The following is a 22,553-nucleotide window of genomic DNA, read 5'->3' as shown; positions in this document are numbered from 1 at the left end:
GCATTCGAACCTCGTCAGGTACGAGACCCATTTTTCGCGGGTCGGATCAAAAGGCTTGGGCGGAACGTAGGCAGACATGTTCGGTATGCCTCCTGTAGTTCGCCTCGTCGCCTAGCTGAAGCTCGTGGTCTCACTGGTTCGCTTCTTGTGACCTCAATCCCACCTTCGTTGCCAATGAAGTGGTTCGGGAATAACGAGAGGCACAACCAAGCAAGTGACAACAGCTCTTTAATTTACAGTGAGACTTCAGCAAAAACTCAGAGGCTGCAGCCCTCCTTATATACAATCCTGGAGGGACTGTCAGCCAATCAGAAACATAGGCAGGTTTGAAACTCCCGCTTAAAAGTATCAATACATAACAGTTCACTTTATGATTCATTCAGAATCATAAAAAATAGATGCCTTTTGATACAAATCACAAGGCTATACATTGCATGTGATTGAAAGAGAGATCTTGGAAAATAAATGAAATTGCATTATTACATCTAAAGAATGTTGAAAATGTCTAGCATGATATAAGACCACCCGTGATTTACATGTGCATGAAGGGTGATTCCACAGCTCTTGAAACACAGAGAACCTAGCGGATTGCGTTGCTATACAAATGTTCCATGAAAACATTAACTAATTTCCCTCTAATAATGTATGTATCTTTCGTCCCTTTTTCTCCGCAGAATGTGCCCTTTTGCTTAACACCAGTGAGAGTCCCAATGCAGAGACAGTTATGGTGACTAGTGCTGTATTTCCAGCTCCAATGAAGAATTCTCCCTGTGAGGCAAGTATGTTTAGATAAGTTTAAAAAAAAAAAAAGATGCAAAAAGTGTCCCTTGCAATTTTATGAATATCTATGTCATCCTTTATTTTGAAAAACCTTGAATATAATGGAAAAAAACTCATTCTTCAGAATCACAAGATAGCCAAGACCTTTGTCTATCTGCATTCCAGCTTTTGCCCATGCTGTGATTTACAAATGTTTGTAAACATACATAATGGAATCTTGGATCGATCATTGTGCTCAGATATATACTCATAAAGTTATTAATATATGTGCATGGATATATGTCGTTGCTGTATGAGTTAGTATTTTTTTTTAAAAAAAGAGTATAATGTTTAGCATTTATTGCTCTCATTCAGTGTAATGATAGCTGCCAGCTTAGATGATCACTTTAAATGTGGACTAGATAAATTGATAGAGGATAGGTCTATCACTAATAGCTCAACTTGATTGCTGAAGTGGTTCCTAATCACAACCTCCATTCCTTAGGTATGACGTGCTAGGGATCAACTGCAAAAAACTGTCCTCTGGTCCATGGTTTGAGTTTCCTCAATGCCTCTGTTGACTATGATATGGTACATAATTCTAGACTGGAGCAGTGTATATCAAGCAAAGCAACTTTAAGTTGTGTAGATAACAGTTCTCAGAATTTCCCAGCCAGCCAGCTGGTGACCAATGTTGAGAAATACTGAACTAGAGGGTGAACACTGATAAATCCCTGATAAATCCCACCATTTTCACTATCATCTTAGTATCAGAAATCAATCACTAATGGAAGAAGGTACCCGTCATAGTGGTAGGAATGTTGCTGGTCATAAAAAACTTGTTTGAAATGGGAAATTGTCAGTCTGTCTGTCTGTCTATCTGTCTGTCTGTCATATTTGTATAATTATGTAAAACTGAGTTTAAATGAGAGAGATTTGTAAACTAACATGGTTTTATGGCCAAACCAGCAATATTGAGTTAAATCTTTAGTTTCCCCTTTCATCCTCAGCTGTGGTGATTTTCTCAGATTATTGCTTTATTGTCTGATTGTATTTGTGTCCAGCTTCTTTCAGATAATGAGATACTTACTACCTCCATCCAATTGACATGTTGACACAGATACTCTCGCTTGTTCCCCTGTTGTGTCTTGCCTTTATCCTTTTTCTTTTTAAGAGTCTCTCTTTTTCTTTCCCCCAGCTGAGGTTCTAAATATTTAAAAACTTCATTTTGTCACACCCCAGCAAGTGTGACTGTTTCTCATAATTTGCCTGCTGTCAATAGATGGATGAATCATTTCCCAAGATGTGTTTTAATATATCCATAAACAAGGTGAATAATTAAATTTTCATTTAAAAGGAGATGAAGAAAAAAAGGAGATCTACTACTGTTTTACCTCTTTAATTTTTCCATGATGCTATTGAAAATGTGCTCATACAGAGCCAGCACTGCAGCTGTACTAAAGAGTCAACAGACAAGAGAGAGGGGGAGAGAGGAAAAGAGGGAGGAAAAGAGGGAAAGAGGGAGGGAGGGAAAGAGAGGGAGGGAGAGAGAGAAAGAGGGAGAGGGGGAGGGAAAGAGGGATGGAGAGAGAGAAAGGGGGGAGGGAAAGAGGGAGGGAGAGAGAGAGAGGGAGGGAGAGAGGAAAAGAGGGAGGGAGGGAAAGAGGGAGGGAGGAAGAGGGAGGGAGAGAGGGAAAGAGGGAAAGGGGAAGGGAAAGAGGGAGGGAGAAAGAAAGGGGAGGGAGAGAGGGAGAGAAGGAGGGAGGGAGGGAGAGAAAGAGGGGGGAAGGAAAGAGGGAGGGAGGGAGGAAAGGGGGGAGAGAGAGAGAGAGAGATTGTGCAAAATTCTTCATTCCGAACAGGTTCTTGCTTGCAGGTTCATATACCTTTTTATTTGAGCAGCCAATGTGACTGGAATAATTCAGTAGCATTATTGAGCCTATTGCAAGGAGAAAATCAAGTCTTTGACCCTTAATCATTCCTGAGGAGGGATACAAGTGATCAAGTTTTTTACAGAATAATAGTTGTGACTGTGAAATTATAATTTTGCTTCTCCAGATATCTTTTTTCGCTATCATTTCCTTTTCGCAGTCAGTCTGCCTTAAATTCAGGCTCAAATTTCTATTTGTCTGCATACAAGTTTGTTTGTTTTATCACTGACTGTTTAAATGAGCTTTTTAAAATCAGGGCATATTTTTGAGCACATGGAATTTTCCTGAACCTGGTATTTCATTAAGAAAAATACATCTTACTGTTAAATCTATTTACCTTTCTCATGAAAAAAATCAAAAGGAAAAACTTAGGTCTTTACTCTGTATCTGCAAAAAGATCTAAGGCGCTCTTTGAGCTCTCAGAAAACCTTTTTCTGTATATTTCCAGGAATATATGATGGGACCATATTAAAGTATTTGTTCCAAACTGGATAGCACCATAAGATAAGATATGTTGACATGCTAATCAGAAGTCTCTGCAGATAGCATTAGCTTCTTATTTGGCTCCTATCAAAACAATACATTTGAGATGGTAAAAGGAACATTGTCCTAAATCCTAATATTGGATGATAAGTGTAAAATGACATCTGATACTTCTATCAGATCTAGAATAGGACACAAAGGAGGTCACCTTTTGCTAGGAAAAATTGTTTATATAGAGTAGCTCATGATGGTCTACTCTGATTGTCAACATCTTTCTAGAAACTCAGGTGGGGGCTTGTTTTGAATTCTAAACAGCTGCCCCAATCTTGCCAGGAGAGTCCCAATACTACTCTCATTATAGAAGTGTTCTGAGTTTCAAATGACTTCATTTTGAGTTCAAAACACTTAAGAGATGGTCAGAACAATCTTGTAAAATTGGAACAACCTATTTTAAACTAGATTCTTTTCTAAGCTTGAAATATTTAGCATACTCCTAAAACCAACTTAAAAAGAGTCAGTCAGTCAGGAAGATAGATAGATAGATAGATAGATAGATAGATAGATAGATAGATAGATAGATAGATAGATAGATATAGAGATATAGAGATATAGAGATATAGAGATAGAAATATAGATAAATATAAAACCTATGGTAGGACTTGCAAATATGGAGCAACCATCTGAAAATAAACTTTCTTTTTGTCCATTACTAACGAATCTTACTCTGAAGCTGACAACTGTTCTAATGCATAAAAGATTCCTACCTAGCTGGATTAGTTTATTCTAAGCCATTTTGGACATTAGAGATGAATGCCTACACTCAATTTCATGCTCTGTTTATCTAGTTCTTGCAAACATCTAGGAACTGAATCCTGAATGAGTTAAAGTTTCCAAGACATTTTTAATAGGCAACTCCGTGAAAGGATTAGAATCACAAAATGGTCTAAGACCGTGATGGCGAACCTATGGCACGCGTGCCACAGGTGGCACACAGAGCCATATTAGTGGGCACGCCAGCTCAGCTCTGGGGCGCATGCGCGCACCGGCCAGCTGATTTTCAGGCCTTCTGTTTCCTGCCTCCTCCAGAGGGCCTGGGGGGGTGGGGAAGGCCCATTTTTTTTTTCTTACCTGGCTCCAGATCCTCTCTGTGTATCTGGGAATGGCGAAAACAGCCTTCCCCACTTCCTTGGAGGCCCTACGGAGGCTCAAAGGGCCCATTTCTCCACTCCCGGTGGGACAGGAAGTGATGTTTTTTCCTGTCCCCAGCCTCCAGAGACTCCTAGAGAGGCTCCTACAGACTCCTAGAGAGGCTCCTACAGACTCCTAGAGAGGTTCTGGAGGCTGGGGACAGCAAAAAATGTCACTTCCTGTCCCACCGGGAGTTGGGAAATGGGCTTTTTCAGCTTCCGTAGGGCCTCCAAGGGAGTGGGAAAGGCTGTTTTCACCGTTCCCAGATACACAGAGAGGATCTGGAACCAGGTAAGAAAGAAAAACGGGCCTACCAGGCCATCATGTGTCAGGAGCGGGGGGGGGTTGCGCACACATGCGCGTGGGCACATGCGCGTGCGACCCTCCCCCACCCCTCTCCTGGCACGCGATGGCAAAAAGGTTAGCCATCACTGGTCTAAGATCTCCCCTCTCTGGATATGAGCATTGCTAATAAAAGCACCTTTGACAACTGATATTTGTGAAGCGTTCATAGATGGCCCTATGTCCTATCCATGATCACTTGATACATTGTAGCATCAAGCAGCACATTTTGTCTTCCTGGATGCAATCACGTTCAACAACAATTTCACTTTTTCATCCATGTCAGTAAACATCCTAACTACTCCTCTTAATCTGAATTAAACTACAACTTGTTTCCTTTCATCCATCTGAAAAGTATCTTGAGAAGTTTGTTAAAGATGGAGAAAATGTGATGTGGTAATGAAAAAGTCAGCAAGCATAGAATAAATCAGCAGTTCTTGGTATCAGCAAGTTGCACAAATGTCACAGGATATAATAGATCCTTGCAGTTCTAGGCAAAAATATTTAGGAACTGAACCCTGAACCAGTTAAAGCTTCCAAGAGATTTTTAACAGGCAGTTCCAAGAAAGGATTATAATCCCAAAATGGCTTAAGATCTCTTCTAACTTTGTCCACAATGGATAGACATTTATCCAGAATGGTACAATCTCCTGCTTTAGAAGATTGGACTAGGTTTCTTCAAGCCCCTTTTTTCCTCTTCTGTTGGTGAAGCTACAATAAGTGACAGAAACAATGTATTTGTTGGCAGGCATTAGAAACACAGTCTTTTTAGTCTGAACATATACAGTATTTATGTTCCATTTTAGACAGATTCATATTTCACTGAAAGACTAGATCTGTTTTTGTGATTCATTTTGCCTCAATATAGAATAGAATAGAATAGAATAGAATAGAATAGAATAGAATAGAATAGAATAGAATAGAATAGAATAGAATAGAATAGAATAGAATAGAATAGAATAGAATTCTTTATTGGCCAAGTGTGATTGGACACACAAGGAATTTGTCTTTGATGCATATGCTATCAGTGTACATAAAAGAAAAGATACATTTGTCAAGGATCATAAGGTACAACACTTAATGATAGTTATAAGGTACAAATAAGCAATCTAATCATATTAGAAAACAGTCAATATACAGTAAGGATACAAGCAACAAGGTTACAGTCATACAGTCATAAGTGGGAGGAGATGGGTGATAGGAACGATGAGAAGATTAATAGTAGTGCAGACTTAGTAAATAGTTTGACAGTGTTGAGGGAACTATTTGTTTAGCAGACTGGTGGCGTTCGGGAAAAAACTGTTTTTGTGTCTAGTTGTTCTGGTGTGCAGTGCTCTATAGTGTCGCTTTGAGGGTAGGAGTTGAAACAGTTTATGTCCAGGATGTGAAGGGTCTGTAAATATTTTCACAGCCCTCTTTTTGATTCATGCAGTATACAGGTCCTCAATGGAAGGCAGGTTGGTAGTAATTGTTTTTTCTGCATATACAAGGCTTGGCCAAAACCAAAACCTTAAAATGCTGCTCTTATGATATTGTCATGCCTTTCCAGAAATAAAATGCTGAAAGGAATTTCATTTCAATATGAACAAAGGTGTGAATAGATCAGAGAAGGAGTTTCCTGCATGTCAAATCATCATATATCTCATTTTGAGAGACTCCATCAGGCAAAAATGGTTTCCATTGGAAAGTGACAGTAAAATATGTGCTCCTTATGATGTGTTCATCCTTCTTACCATAAAACATGTTCTGACCTTGCTGTCCCATGGGAAATTGAATGATCTAAATTTATGTTAGGTCAGTGTCAAATATATTCTGTTGCAGGTGCTATTTCACCTTCCATATATCTATCAAATGATTAAAGTTCCCCAAAAGTTTTATGAACAAAGAACTGTCATCACTGAATCAGGATATTATTGTTAGAAGGCAGACTTCAGAGTTCTTTGGTCACTAATCTCTTCGCCAACAGATAATGGAGGTGGCTTCAGCCTCTAGCAGGATAGAGTAGAATTATAAGTAGAATTATGAATCAACAAATATAGTCTTCCTTTCTATGTGTGGTTCTACCTCTGCTAGAGGAGAGAGGGAAAAACCATTGCTCTTTTGCATATATGAAGCACATGGGGTGCTGTTTTTAAATCAAGCATGGCTTTAGTGCAGAGATAAAAATGAACTCTTCAGAGAATCTGAATTCCATTCAGATGGAAACTCTAATCTTATCAACTGTATGAAGTATTGTTGATGCTGCATATTTTCTTCCTCTAGTATTACTTCTACCAATAGTACTAATAGACAGAATTATAATGCATCCATCCAAGATAATTCTTAATTTCCTATCTTCTAAGGAAAGAAGATAGGAAAATTTGTTTGTTTACTTTTTCCCGCTTAGTAAAGCACAGGGCTCTTTCAGAAACATTGTTCCTGAAAGCAGTCTTCTTAGGGGCAAGGTAAATAGATTATAGTAGATTATATCTACTATCAGTAGATTATATCTACTATCATATATAGTATAGATCAGGGGTGAAATCCAGCAGGTTCTGACAGGTTCTGGAGAATTGGTAGTGGAAATTTTGAGTAGTTCGGAGAACCAGCAAATACCACCTCTGGCTGGCCCCAGAGTGGAATGGGAATGGAGATTTTCAGTATCCTTCCCCTGGAGTGGGGTGGGAATGGAGATTTTGCAATATCCTTCCCCCAGGAGTGGGGAGGGAATGGGGATTTTGCAGTATCCTTCCCCTGCTACGCCCACCAAGCCACACCCACCAAGCCACACCATGCCCACCAAGCCACGCCCACAGAATCGGTAGTAAAAAAATTTGGATTTCACCACTGGTATAGATCGTAACCATCTGCAATAGAAGATATTTCAAAGGTATAAAATGTCCTAATTTGGATTTTTTTAAGAAGCCAAAAACTTGTATGCATTTACTATGTAATAATTTCTATATTATGAAGAAATTAACTTTCTGGCTACACTATACATTTTCTAAGGATGTTATACAATCAAGAATCTATCTGATTTCATAGTTTATAACTGTTACGTTAAGGAACATCTTGTGTCTGGTTTATTCCAAGGGCTTCAGTGTAAATATTGGTGCTATTGCAATTATGCTTCAGTGTGATTTATTTTAACTCTGGACTCAAACAATGAATTCAACTCCTAATTCATTATGCAGCTTCCTATTTAGTGAATCAGTTAAGCTGTCAAAGCATTGATGAGTCAATGTCCACTCAGGATGGGTAATTATATTCGTAATAGAATTTCTGGCTTTCATTTTATGAAAATTCCTGGCAAGGGAGCCCTATTGTAGTAAAGGGAAAAGCTAGAAATAGTGGCGTTATTTTATCAGTTATTTTAAAACATAGTACAAGTTGCTTTCAGGTCTATCACACAGAGAGTGCCATCTACCATCGCTGAAGATTTCATACATAAAAGGAATGCCAGTCCTATTGGACATCAGGATTCAAGGCAGGCAGATGACTGCCTGCTCTTGTTTGGTTCAGCTGGACTCAGCATGTCCTACTACCTCAGAATGTCCTACTGCAGAGCTCAGGAGCTGAGAAATAAAAGTGAAAGGCATTCATTCAGGAAGCATGCCAGCTAATTCAATCTGAGCCAGTTCATTACAGTCTCATATATTGCTTTTTGCAAATATGTTGAACTCCCATATAGGATGCCAATAGTTTCTTTCATCCAAGCAGCTGACATGAGCAAACTAAAACATCCTTTCCAATTTACCAAAGGCTTTAGGTCTCTATCTAGTCTTTTGGATAATAAGGTGAGGAAAGAATGCTGCCTCAGGATTTTCAGATACGACAGAACTCTCTGCCACTTTTTGTTTCAGTTGTGACTCCAATATACCTGAGGGCATAGTTGTCTGGATTGTCACTCTGAGCGGCACCCTCAGACCTGTCTCCAACTCAGATTAAGGATTGCCTGGAAGACTTGGCTGCCCAGCAACCATAAAGACAGTGGTGCTGGAAACTTGCATTCTTCAATATTGTGTTTGGGTTACAACTAGAACATACTGGGTCAGAGGCTTCTGAATAAGAAGCCTAAAAAGTGAAATCAAAAAATTAATATTCTTTGAGCTATCAACTGTTTCTCTTCTGAGGAACTCACCTGTTCCATGTTGGAACTCAAGGATCCACATTTTTGTCTCAGGCCATTGTTGCAAACCATAAGGAAAGAACTGGCCAAGAGGGAAAAAAAGGATTGATCATCAACCAGAGATTTTGCATAGCTTAAGGAAAGAAAGCACGTTAAGACATTAACACATTTGTTGACTCAAGTAGTTTATGGTCCTTTCTTACGCAAGCATGCCATATGTACTTCTTCTCAAGGTCAGAGCAGGAGATATCATGGGCAACGGAGGCCTGTAATATAGAGTAGCAAATTTGTCAGTCTCCGAAAAAGTCTGAGAAGGGATATCACTATGCTATACTAGCTTGCAGTTCTTCCTGTTGGCAGAGTTGGGTGCTAGCCAGAAGCTGCCCTGAATCCTTGCCAAAATTCTCTCAAGTTGTCTGTTCAACACTGGAAATCTTGCAACAACAGAAAAATCCACCCCAATTGGCTCTGTGGATTTAACCTAGCAGTCCTTCCTTCTTTGAATTGCCACAAAAAGGGTAGGGAGGAAAAAGCCCACAAAATGCTCATTTGGTATTCAGTGGGTAATGATAATCCAGAGAAGCAAAAAGGCAACGAACAATAGGAAGTTGGCATGATTTGCTTTTAGTATTGTCAGCCAACATAATTTGAGAGACATACAGCACCAGCATTGCTCTGAATTGGCAGGAGAATATCAGCTCTCTGCTTTCTGGCACACTGAAAAGAAAAAAAATACACAGTTTAGTCTCCCCTCATAAATGCCTGTATTTCATGATTAATTTAAATAATATTGAAATGTAAGTTTCATTCACATCAAACTAGCTGATCTTAAATGTTAAATAGGATTGGACTTCGTTAATATTGGGGTGTATTGCCACCAGGAAATATTAGAAATATAGACTAGGCAGGGAGAAAACTAGGTTTTTTTCCAGAAAATTATTCTTTAAAAAGGTAATGACAAACCATTGCTGAATAAACTAGATGGTCTACTGAACTGAGCTCAACTTGAAGGAGAAATCCACATTATATATTTTGTATATCAGGTGAGTTGTGAATGCTTGTGCTTCAGGTTGATCTGTAGAGGGATCCTGCTTCTGTGATTGGAAATGGAAGATGTAATTACTTCTTTACCATAATGGCTTCCTAAACTGAATAAAGTTTGTTGCCACAGGGGACCTCCACAATATTTATTTTGGGCCACTCCATGGGCCACACATCTTAAATATATAATAATTCATGGAAAATGATCAATTTTATATATAGAGAGAGAGGGGAGAGAGAGAGAGGGAGGGAGGGAGGGAGGGAGGGAGAGAGAGAGAGAGATTCCCCAGACCAAAATTAAAAATGATCTATTACCAAAAAAAGGCACTATGTCATTATTTTACAAAACAAACATGCATTCATTGGTCTCCCTTGACATCCTGGTCCTAACACTTGGGAAATCAAAAGGTCTTAATAACCTTCCAGAAGGCAAAAAGGGTCAGGGCTGTAGCTTAGAAAGGTTTGATTCACAGATATCTTCTGAACTATTTCCGTCTAGTAGAACCAACAGTACTGATCTAGATGGAGATATGTAAGATTCCCAACAAAGATGAAGTTACTGGATGAGGGTCATGAAGCAGTAATATTTTTACTCTTGTCCCGCTCTTTATAAAATCCTAGTAAGACCACACCTGGAATACTGCAACCAATTTCAGTCACTACACTACAAAAAAGATATTGAGACTTTGGAAAAAGTTCAGAGAAGAGCAACTAAGATGATCAAAGGCCTGGAGGCTAAAACATATGACGAACAGTTGCAGGATTTGGGTTTGGCTAGTCTAGAGAAAAGAAGAACTAGGGGTGACACGATAGCAGTATTCCAATATTTGAAGGGCTGCCACAAAGAAAGGGGGGTCAAATTATTCTCCAAAGCCAGACAGGAGGAGAAACAATGGTTGGAAACTAACCAAAGAAAGAAGCAACCTAGAATTAAGGAGAAACTTCCCAAACAGTGAAAACAATTAACCAGTGCAACGGCTTGCCTTCAGAAATCATGGGTGCTTCATCACTGGAATTTTTTAAGAAAAGGCTGGATAGCCACTTGTCTGAAATGGTATAGGGTCTCCTGCTTGAGCAGGGGGCTGGACTAGAAGACCTCCAAGGTCCCTTCCAGCTTATTCAGTTCTACATTCTTATATATAGCAGGCTATGCCTGGACAGCTTTACACAACTTGCATCAGTTTTAACGTTCCTCCTGTCACTTATGTCAGAAGAAAAACTTTCCCTTTCATCTGGAAAAGGGGAAATAGTCATGTTTCATTGACCTAGTGGGGAATCTGTTAAAAGAAAAAATATCATGTTTTGTAAGTCCACTACTGTTCCTCTCTGACCAGTTTCTATTCTTAACAATGGCTACACATAGGACAGAGTTGGTGAACTTGTTTTTCAGAGCACAATTTGTCAAACATAGACCCACATACCATCCCACATAATGCCTCAGTCCTGTCTTGCCTGATACAGCAAAAGCTGTGGATTTAAGGACATGTCCCTTTTCTCACATGTAAACATTTGGGGAATAGATGTGAAGTACAGAAACCCACAATCAGAAGGGAGAGAATATTTTGGCAACTCTGTATATCAACAAATAAAAGTTCAGACATTGCCTGGATTGAATTAAAGCACAGCAGAGAAAACACATACCTGGACTCATGCTGGTGCAAGGTCAAAAAATACCATTTTAAAAGCAAAGCCCAAGAGCATCATTGCAGGCTGCCTCCTCAACGGGATAGAGGAGAGCTGAAGATGGCATCATAAATGACCACTGAAGTGATGCTTGCCTGCAGTTAGCAGGTCACCCAGAAGAGCCCTAAGACTGGCTAAATGAATATATGGAGATGTGGGTTTGTCATTTCCTCAGCAGGCTCCTTGTTCAAGCTGTGCATGTTAATGTGACTTGCCATATTTCGTTTCTAAAGTTTAATGTTTTAATGAGCATACTTAGCTGGGGAAGTAATCCATTTCTACAGTGGAACTCTATGCTCTGCTAAGTAATTCAGCTATAATGCCAGAAAAAGTGAAAAGCACGTCATGGAATGCTTCTGTGGAAATAGGCAAAAACAGCTTATCTTTTAATGCAGAGGTGGGACATATGTGGCCTTCTAGATAATGCTGTATTACAACTCTTAGCAATTCCAGCCAATACAAGGATTGCACATTTTAATTTATCCACACTAGGAGAATTATATATCCCACATCCCTGTTCTAATTAATAGGTTGCTTGTGAAACCATGAAAAATAAAGTAGGACTAAAAGTAAACTTTATATGGGAGAAATGTCTTCCAGGCCAGGCAAAGCTATAGATGGATTTAGGGTAACTATTAGGATTAGATAAAGGATTAGATAATTTTCAAGATCCAACTCCAAATGTATGTATGTATGTATGTATGTATGTATGTATGTATGTATGTGTATACATACATACATATATATATATAAAACACAGAGCATTAGATAAATTATTATTATTAAACATAATTTCAATACTGATAATAATAATAAACCTCTCTGTATTCTAATATTGTCCAGGGTTGTTGTTTTTGTTTTGTTTTTTGAATGTTTGTACTTTCCTGAATTTTCAGAACTTTAATTTTGTAAATTCCTTGTCCTTTTCCTATTTCCTATTTCTATAAGCACATGCAAATTCATACTGCACTTTATTGAGACTTACCAAAATTGCAAAAGTTTTATAGTCATTGTTTTATAGTCATAGTCATTGTTATGACTATGTTTAGTCATAACAATGAGACGAACCCAATTTTAAATGGCAAATAGCAGCATTAGGAAGGGATTTTATATATAGGAATAAAAGGATCACAGAGGTACTTGGTTATTCTAAACCTAAGTGAGATCAGTTAGACTACTTTGGTGTATGGTATTTTAATTAATAGAAATCCAAATACTATCGGAGCATAATTGAAAAATTTATAATAACCTTCAGAGGAAAAGATAAAACCAATTTTTCTAATATCAAGAGACATAACTATATAATTGTTGGCAATACCTTCTTACTGCATTCTTTGTACTTCTCTCTGCCACTGCTTGAATACAAAATTATTCATTATAGAAAACAAACCTCTGTGTATTTTAACATGTAGTTGTTAAACCATATCTAGAGAGAGGGGGGTTTGCTATTTAAAAATCATATTAATATTAATGTACATATTTAGGCATATTTAAATGCTAAGCTGAGCTGGGAACTCTTCCAGCGTAGTAAGTGCCCTGTGTTTAATGACAGAGATTTCACAGAGGCCTTGGATGTAGTATCTGGTACCAAAACTAAACAAAGCCTGTCCAACAACTAAAATGCATAACAGAAAATTAGAGATGAACTATGTGAAAGTAATATTAATATAAGAGATTTATCTAGTACAGTTACAGACACAGACATAAACAAAATTCCTGGGTTAGAAACGCTAGAATGATCTAAAAAGTACCTAGAAAGATGCTATGAAGAAGAGAAAAACAATGAATGCTATGAATGGAAACATTTAGAATGCCATATTACCTTTCCTGCTTTTTAAAGTCTCTATGAAATGAATGGAAAATGACATACAAAGTTAGGCATCATTGCTATGCAAGTAACAGTTAGTACTGTTTTGGTTTTTTTACCTTTTTATCATATCAAAGTATGAGGTCCAAATACTTATCTAAGAAATTGAATGTGCTTTAAGATCAGTCTAAATCAAATGGAACTAATTGTAGTGCTAGACAGTTGCTTATTCAAGATCCAGTCCACCCTTCTAAAAGGAGCCATGTTTAGGGATGCACCTGAGCCCAACCTATCCCTAGATTCTTGGTTGACGGTACAGTTTACGTTTAGCATTTGTCTACAAGGTTTATCTTCTAAATTAAACTTCTAAACTGGCCAGTTTATCTTCCAAATTAGTCTATTATAATGCAGTCTACACAGGTAGACTGAAGACAGTACAGAAAATTCAATTACTGCAGGATATGATAGATTTCTTATTCTAGTCCATCACTTGCTTAGAAGTATCATCATTAAACAATCATATACTTCTCAGGCAAAGCATTCAGTCTTGCCAGTAAATATGTACCGTAAGTGGTTTCTCTTGGGGAAGTCTCAACATGCCCCGTTTTAGCAGATCTTTTGATGAGACTTTGTTCCAACTCAAGGGGAGCTAGGGAAGATAACCTCAATATTAACAAACTCATTTTATAGTGAATATTCAGCCAAATCCTTCTTTTTACTCCTACATACAAGCGAATATCCTTTTCTTTCAATGTTCATTATGTTCACTTTTTCTGCTTTATTTTGAATTGTGCTGTTGAACTCTGTCCTTACTTTTTGTTGGTGGTGGGTTTATTTCTTTTCTTAGAAGTGAATTAATGTAATGTTGGAAATCACTATAAAGCTTGCTATTGAAATATTCTTAGTAAATGTGGAAAGGGGCTCTAAGATCAGCTGAAGTGAGACAAGTAAACCCTTATAGTGTCTAGAAAGAAATGCAGAGCTCTTTGATCTCCAAACCAGCCAGATTATATAGAAGCTACAAAGTGTGATGCTGATGCTTATTTCCCACAATATGGCATATAGAAGGAATAAGAATGGAGCTCAAGGCTAAAGCATTATAACTGTATCTCTTGAGTGGCTGAGAAAGTATTGAAACCAGCATAAGCCATCTCTGAAATGATTACCAAAATAGTTATTCCATCTTACTGCATCTCTGTTGTATAAAATAAGGTATATAAGAAAAGGAAGTGGCATTTATATTCCAGGAAATAGAAACTTTTATAGAAACTCAATTTTAGATTATTCTGGGTGGAGGGAAGATTGAGCACAGATTGGAGCGAGTCACATGCAACCACTGGAGAAGTATTTTCAGCAGTTCTTCATAGTATATGAAGAGAAAAGAAGAGAGGAGAGGGAGGAGGAGGAGGAGAGGAGGAGAGAGGAGAGGAGAGGAGAGGGAGGAGGAGAAGGAGAAGGAGAAGGAGAAGGAGAAGGAGAAGAGAAGAGAAGAGAAGAGAAGAGAAGAGAAGAGAAGAGAAGAGAAGAGAAGAGAAGAGAAGAGAAGAGAAAGAAGAGAAGAGAAGAGAAGAGAATAAACAGAGTTGGAAGGGACCCATAATTTCTGGAGGCAAATTGTTCCAGTGATTAATTGTTCTACTGTAACTGTTAGGAAATTTCTCCTTAGTTCTAAGTTGCTTCTGTTCTTGATTAAATGAATGGTGAACATGATTAATTTGACATAATTCAGATAGTTGCTATTTCTTAGCATGCTGTTTTAATTGATTTTGCATACATTTTTCTCTCTTAGCTTCAGATATCATGGCTCCTCCAAGGCACATTGCTTGGAGATGTCTCCCTTGTCCTTGTTGAGAACAAGACTGGAAAAGAGCAGAGCAGAAAGCTCTGGCACTTGAATGACCAGAAAGGATTGGGAATATGGCAAAAGATGATCAGACCTCTCCCTGATGTTTTTGACAGGTAGGATATATCATGCTTCTTCATATGTCATTTAGCAATGAATTCTTGAATGAGTGTTGAATGACTGAAACTGCTGATAAGCAATTAAGACCAGTTAAACTTTTCTCATTTAAATTCAGATTTAAGCTTTTTATTTGAAAGCAGTGTGGTTTTTTTAAAAAAAATGAATTCCATCTACTTGGGCTTGGTTGTCCAATACTTAATGGGATCAACACAGTCATAGACAGAAAATATAATTTTTTCTCTATTGCCATTGTTCTGAGAACAATTCCTTTTCCTCTCTCTTTGCGTGGAGAAGAGGATCAGACATGCTTGCCCATAGCTCATTCTTTATTTGTTCTTGCTGCCTGCTGATGATGAATGCAGGGAGGTTCTTTTTGAGCCAGTGACTGGTTTCATGATGATTCAGTTCAAAACTGCTTCTTTGACCCGAGACATAATATAGGCAGTCACTTCAGGAGATAGGCTTAGTATCTTTCTAGCATACAATGCACCTTTGGAGGGTCTTACAAAAGGTAGGTTTTCTGCTGCCTTGCAGAGGTTTTTCAATGGATTGAAATCATAGACGCACTGTAGCAGAAATGAAGTAGATATTATTTTGATCACAGAACGAATACAAGAGACTTAAAAGCTTTAGCTATTGGGGTCTCCACTAAATATGGCCCTAGAGAACCCCCAAGGCACATGTCTAGTCACACAATTCACCAGTCTCTCAATGCTCAAATCTACACAAATGCATCCTATTTTATAAAATAAAGACAAAAGCTCTTAATTGTTACTCAGAAAATATTGCTGCTCTAAAATAATAAGTAATAAGAATTTGCTATTAACTCTTGGGAATCCAAAACAACTAACACTGTATCTTGTTCAAGATACAAAAGTTTCCCACAAACACCGCCACTAAATGAAAATCAAATCCCAATCCACTTTTTAAAATATCTGATGTTCTCCTTGTCTGTCATCTTTGGGACATTTACATCTCCCCTCCTCAAGTGGCTGAAGAGAGGGAAAGCTTGGCTGAAATTTTCAACCCTGCTGTTGTGCCTTATTTTTTAAGTAGTTAAGTATTCCAGGAACAGCTTCATTGTGTTGAAAGCATGACTCTTTCAATGAGAAAATGTGGAGATCTAAGGCTTTAATGTCTGCTTTATTTGTAAATTGTAAATTGAGTGGCTGAGCAGAAATGGCTGGAAAGAAATATCTTTCAAACCAGTTTGTAAGGACTAAAGCTGAAGAGATGGGGACTAATAGTTCTCATGCTAGAAAGAACTACCAGTGTATATAATTTCCACTGAAGGCCAAAAATGTAAACTAAAATAGAAGATAGATAGATGACAGACAGGAGAGAGAGAGAGAGAGAGAGGGAGGGAGGGAGGGAGGGAGGGAGGGAGGGAGAGGGAGAGGGAGAGGGAGAGGGAGAGGGAGAGGAAAGAGAGGAATGATTGTGTGTTTGTGATTTGTAGGAGACACATATTGCACAGCTTCTATTTTGTCTGCATTAAAACCACTTATCTAGTTGTCTTGCATCTGTGAACTTCTCTTGCAGCAAATTCCTGAATACTAGATGAAATATCTGAGAATCAAGATGTATTGCCTAGCCTGTCACAAAGTCTAATACAGATTTACTGGCTGTGTACCCCATGGGATTGCACTTTCAGTAGATTCATGGCTATTTTGGTCTCTTTATGCTTCATGCTGTTTCTCCCAAATTTGCATTTCTCCCTCCCTTTCCTTCCTATTTTCTGTCTTACTAACGTATGAATGCCCAGTAAGATTTGACAGGTAACTCAAACATTAGATTCTTCCAACCAGTCGGGTATCTTTCCCCTTCCATCTCTCACTGATGATAGTAATCAATGTGGGTGATGTAGTAATTAAGATATAGCAGTAGGACAAAGTCTACTTTCAGCCATTGAAGTGTATTGGATTACAAAGTGCCAGTCATTTTCTCTGTACCCTTACAAGATTATTATGAGGAAAAATCAGAGAAAATATTATTATATCCACCAATGAGCTAATTGAACAATCTGATAATGTGCCATCAAGTTCGTTCAAACTCTTAGTGACCAAATAGATAGACCTTCCCTAGGATTACCTCTCCCCATTCTGGCCCTTCATGATGTACTAATGTCATTGTAATTGGGTCCATTCACTTTGCTGCTTTTTTTCTCTTTTCTTTCACCTTTCTCAGCATTATAAGCTCCTCAAAAGAGCAGGTCTTCACATAATATGTCCAGAATATGACAATATGAGCCTGGTCATTTATGCCTCAAGTGAAAGTTGAAGAAAGATGGGATAGAAATCTAATAAATAAATAATATTCACCACTTTCTCTATAAAAGAAAAGGTTTTTTAGAGATCACAGAGGGATTTATTTGTCTCAGGAACATCTCTATATTCCTAGCTGTCTTCCCCAATGCTAACCTAAAAACATGAGAAAGTTCTGAGTGCTTAAGCCTTTGTTGCAAATAATATATTTATTGTTTGTGTCTCAGCCTTAACTCTCATGTTAAAACCAATGCATATAATTTTAAGGGCACCTTGGTGGAGATACTATGCCGAAAATGTATTTCATCTTCCTGACTCTTGACATAGCATAGCATAGTGTGGGTTAATACAAAAAGCATTCTGTTGTGGATATGAAATTAATGTACGATATAAAACTATCAGCATTGCCTCCTTTGGTGTTCTTTGTTGCCTCTGCCCTCCATAGTAAGATGTAGTGGCTTCATTTCTTTTAGTTATCTTCCATTTTTCAGTAGCTTTTTAAAATTCATTTGTCTAGCATCATTTATGTGTTGCCAAGGTAACAATTTCCCCCTAAACCCTATCCATTCTCATATGCTTCACTTGTGAGGCTCCATTCTGACTCTCATATTCTGTGCTGCTTTTCTTCCAAGTGTCTGCATGGTCAAATGCAAATTTATTCATCTTTATCATATTATCATATAGAAGCTGTTTCATATTCATCTTTTTCTTAGAGACTTAATATGGTCTATGGAGAGCTCTAAAACAATCTTCAGCATTCAAAACAAGATTTTTGAAAGAATTCTGGAATTTGGGAAGTAATCAACACAACTATTTTATCAGGAACAATATAAACATGGTGTTAAGATGCCTGCAAAAATAAAATTGAGAAGTCTTACAGTAAAACTATTGGGTTTTTTCCCTTTCCTCCTCCACTTAATTACACCTGCATAGGTGCATAAATTTATTTATATTTATTTGGACAATTTTTTAACAGCGTCTATTTTAATGGACTCTCATGACTGAGAAACAGATTATAAAATTATCAATATAGATTTACACCCATACAGTACTGTAAATCTTTTTCCAAATCAATCTCAGTTAGGAGTAATTTCAGAGAATATCCATGCAATTTTCTTGCAATGATTTGCCAATACTTTTGCTGTATTTGTGGATTTTTAGATGGATTCCCCATCTAACCTGCAACCTAGATCTCCCATCCAGATACAAATTTTGTGGAAAAGAATTCCTCTTCTTAGATTTCCTCAGGTTTTGCATATATTTGTCACAAAAAGTTATTAGAATTTAGTCTAATATACAGTCAGTCAGTTCAGTTAAACTAGGGGTAGTTGTAGGAATATTCCATTCATCAATAGAGGCTGATTTTGACCAGACCTGCCCTATATATACTGTATTTCATAAATATTGGGTCCCTTATCACAGTTCTCACCATAACAATACAAGAAAGATCTCTTTTTCTCAACATAATTTTCCAGAGACTTGAAGTCATTGCTGGCTATAATTCTAGACAAAGTTTCAAAATCATTTCTAAAGTTTTGGATCTTCACCAGCCCACCATCTGAGTCATAGTCTTGAAATGGAGATTTAGAAGAGTTGCAATTATCTTGTCAAAATCACTCCAAGAGAACAAGTTAAAATTATTCAAGAGGTTGCAAAATATTTTAACATTGACCATATTGAAGGATATTTTTGAACAATAGACTCAGAAGTTAATTTTAAGAGTATCTGCCTCTACAGATTGTGTTAAGAAGATGTTATGGAAGTGGAACTGATTTTACATGACAAGGTTGAGACTGAATTGAAAGTGGATTTAAAAATAACAGACAACAAGAATGACATGGAAAAAGATGTTACAGTGAACATACAAAAGAAACTGGCTGATGTCTTAATAATTAAAAGGGATATACAAATAACATACTAAGTGAGTGACCTGGATAATTTCCCTTTATTGGATTTACAAAAGAGATATATTGAAGTTTTGAAGAATTTTGTGAGAAGGGACAAAGAAAAAGTCAAAAGAAATCAAGTTCTAGGATATTATTTGGACTAAAGATCAAAATTGTTAGAAACAAAGGGAAGAAATATTAAGTTGTTTACTTGATCAAGGTTAAAATACATATGTTGTTATCTCTGTTAACCACTAATGAACTTTTGCTGACATCAGGATTGAAATGGAGGCTTTAAGGATTTGTTTATAAATAAAAGATGGGAAATAGGAAGAAGAGATTATTTCTTTTATTTTAAGGGAAGATGATAAATTACTAAAATTGTTTAAACTTGTGATGAATGGGAAAGCCATTTCTTTATATATATTTTCTTTACTCTGTTGTTATTTTTTCTTTCTATTTTGTTGAACAACTGAAGTTGAAGTAGAATAGGTCATGTAGTAAGATAGTGATACCATGTATGCAAGTTAGTGATGAAGACAAAGGATAAAGAAATGCAATTTAATCATTTTGATTGACCAAATGAAAGTCTAGATCTAAAGTCCATAAAACCATTGCAGCATGTCTTGAAACAAGTATTTCATTCTAGAAAAAAACCTTAAATATTATTGAGTTAAAACCGTGGAAATATGAGCCAAAATTCCTGTAAAGTTATGAATGAGATGGATAATAATTGGTTGTAGCTATGGAAGTCAAAATAGTACACCCAGTTACTAAATCTAAGGGGAGCAATTTCTTTTCCATGATGACACATCACACATTGGGCTTATTTATTTATGAAATAAATTAAAGAAGCACCAAACTGTAGTGTTCTTTGTTCACTCAAGCTCCTGACATGAATGTTTAGTGGCAAAAATAAACAAGGCAAAACAATGTGAAAAAAACCTCACATTTTTTCCACAGAATTATGCTAAACAGGCCTGACCCTGCTGAGCTTCCAAACTAGGCCAAGTTAGCAATGTTCCCGTTGTCAGATATTTTCTTAAAGGTTTCTTTATGTTTTCAGTTTCATCAGGTATCTGAACAGAATAAGTGATCCCCTCCCTTTACAGGATCACTGACCTTTTTCAGAGTGCTTTCAAAAGTATTCTATTCTTTATTTGTATATTTAAAAACAAATAACATGGTTCTTGATTGATCCATGATCTAACAGAAATTAAACCTTTCCATATTGTCCTAGTCTTGAGTGCTTAGACAAGTGGGAATAAATACTATTATAGAACTAAGGATATGTAATTATTCCTGATTATATTCTAACATGGGATAAACAGTTATAATAGATAGAGAGAACCAGCATTTCATTATTATTATAGCCATGTTTTAAGTCAGGCTGTACTGTACTTTCGCTTTTTTAAAAAATATGTTTGTACAATCTCGATTACATGTTTTATACATTCACATTTGTGAACTTCTCGCATGGCTGCTCTGAAGCCAACAGTTATTTAGAATACAACCAAGTTGCCTGACTACTCCTCAGCTGTTAGAGGGATTCAAAACACTAAACCATTTCTACTTATCCATCAAAATAGTTGTATTATCCATTTAATCATAAAATCTTTAACTTATTTAGTTTCTGAATCATATTTCATCCAGCAAGTGCTCTGAGTTTCATACAAGATTTTCAAATTCAACCAGGTCTCTAAATATTCCACCTTGTTTACACAGTTCCTTGATACCATGCTACTTATTTCAAGCTATTGAAAGTTATTGAAACCAGGTGATTCAGACCATTATGAAGAAAAAGTATCATAGATTTAATCTTTTTTATTATTAATAATCAAACCTTGCAATCTATATGAGTTATTTTCTCTCCATTGAATGTGGCTTTTATGTATTTTCCTCACCACAAAACATGCAGGAGGGATGAATCTGGACTATTTATTTTTCTGAATTTATTTCAAACTATCAGTATGCTACTTATTATTGCACAATCTCTTACTGATTCAACATTTCTGCTACCTGGATCTCCAATGCCCTGGATGACTATCATCCAATGGCATGATCTTGCACCCTAGGTGTTTTATATTTATGATACCAAAAGGTAGGAGGAAGAAATAGATATGGACAGGCTCCAAACTTGCTGATCTTAATTCTCCAAACAATAAAGAGAAGACACTCATAGCTTGGGAGACAAACAACCGGCAAACTAAAAGTGACATTCAGTCATATGCAGATTTTTTTTGAAATATTTATTTCTAAAGGCAGCCATGGACTCTGGAGTCTGAAGTAGGAAACTCACATATGGTGGAATGTTTCTTAATCTTTTCTCCTGTAGTGAGTAGTTCCTCACTTGTTTTTCTTTCAAGGGGAAAGAAAACATTAAATGTAGGGAAGATATCTCTGGCAATCTCTGCTCAATGTAGTTTCAGTTCATGTTAGCAGGCAGTGATGATACAATCAGGGAATGGATATATTAAGAAACAAGAATGGTGGACTAATGATTTCTGATCGTATGTCACATTTCTATTTTGCTATACAGAACAATAATCCTATGGTGCAATTCCCCTAAGCATCATGAATCGAAAATATTTTCCCTGTACCTTGCCCCAAATAATTTTCTTTACAAATAATTAACTCCCACAGCAATTTATTTTCCCAAAACTGTTATTTTCTTTCAAACCTCTGGAAATGATTTCTTCTTCAATCAAGGAATATCCAATTTGTTGTGGTAGCTGTCTTTCAATGAAGTCCAATCCTATCTGCAACGTACTCAGTGCAGCCAGGTTCTCTGTACTTCTTCCTCCAATTTAAATTGAAATGATTGCAGGAATAATGACATTTAAATTAGTTAGCTTGCCCACCATATATTTTGTGACTATGTCAAGTTTACATTATCTGCTAAACTTTATTGGTGTGTTTATTCATATTTCTAGGTAGCCATAATAAAAATACTACAATATAATAATCTATCGATTGATCGATCTAATATCTATCTGATGCCATCCAACTCTTCATTAAAAATAAAGGTCAGCAGAACACAAAAAGAACAAAACTAGAAACTGAGAAAAGGAATAAAATGGCAAATCTAGCAAAAAACT

The 22,553-nt window shown here is 37.0% G+C and overlaps 1 protein-coding gene across 1 annotated transcript in view; it reads left to right on the top strand.

Moving 5' to 3' along the window:
- Nucleotides 1–22,553, top strand: part of ALK (ALK receptor tyrosine kinase) — a 641,419-nt gene that overhangs the window by 511,756 nt on the left and 107,110 nt on the right. Inside the window, exons 8-9 of the mRNA XM_087883123.1 lie at nucleotides 675–775; nucleotides 15,132–15,301. Of these exons, the coding sequence (XP_087739249.1) occupies nucleotides 675–775; nucleotides 15,132–15,301 (271 nt within the window). The remainder of the gene's footprint in view (nucleotides 1–674; nucleotides 776–15,131; nucleotides 15,302–22,553) is intronic.

This window comes from Pantherophis guttatus, chromosome 1, assembly GCF_059756535.1.
Source record: "Pantherophis guttatus breed Tessera chromosome 1, ASM5975653v1, whole genome shotgun sequence".
Taxonomy (NCBI): domain Eukaryota; kingdom Metazoa; phylum Chordata; class Lepidosauria; order Squamata; family Colubridae; genus Pantherophis; species Pantherophis guttatus.
The sequence above is the reverse complement of the archived record's forward strand: the minus strand, read 5'-3'. Positions and strand labels throughout refer to the sequence as shown.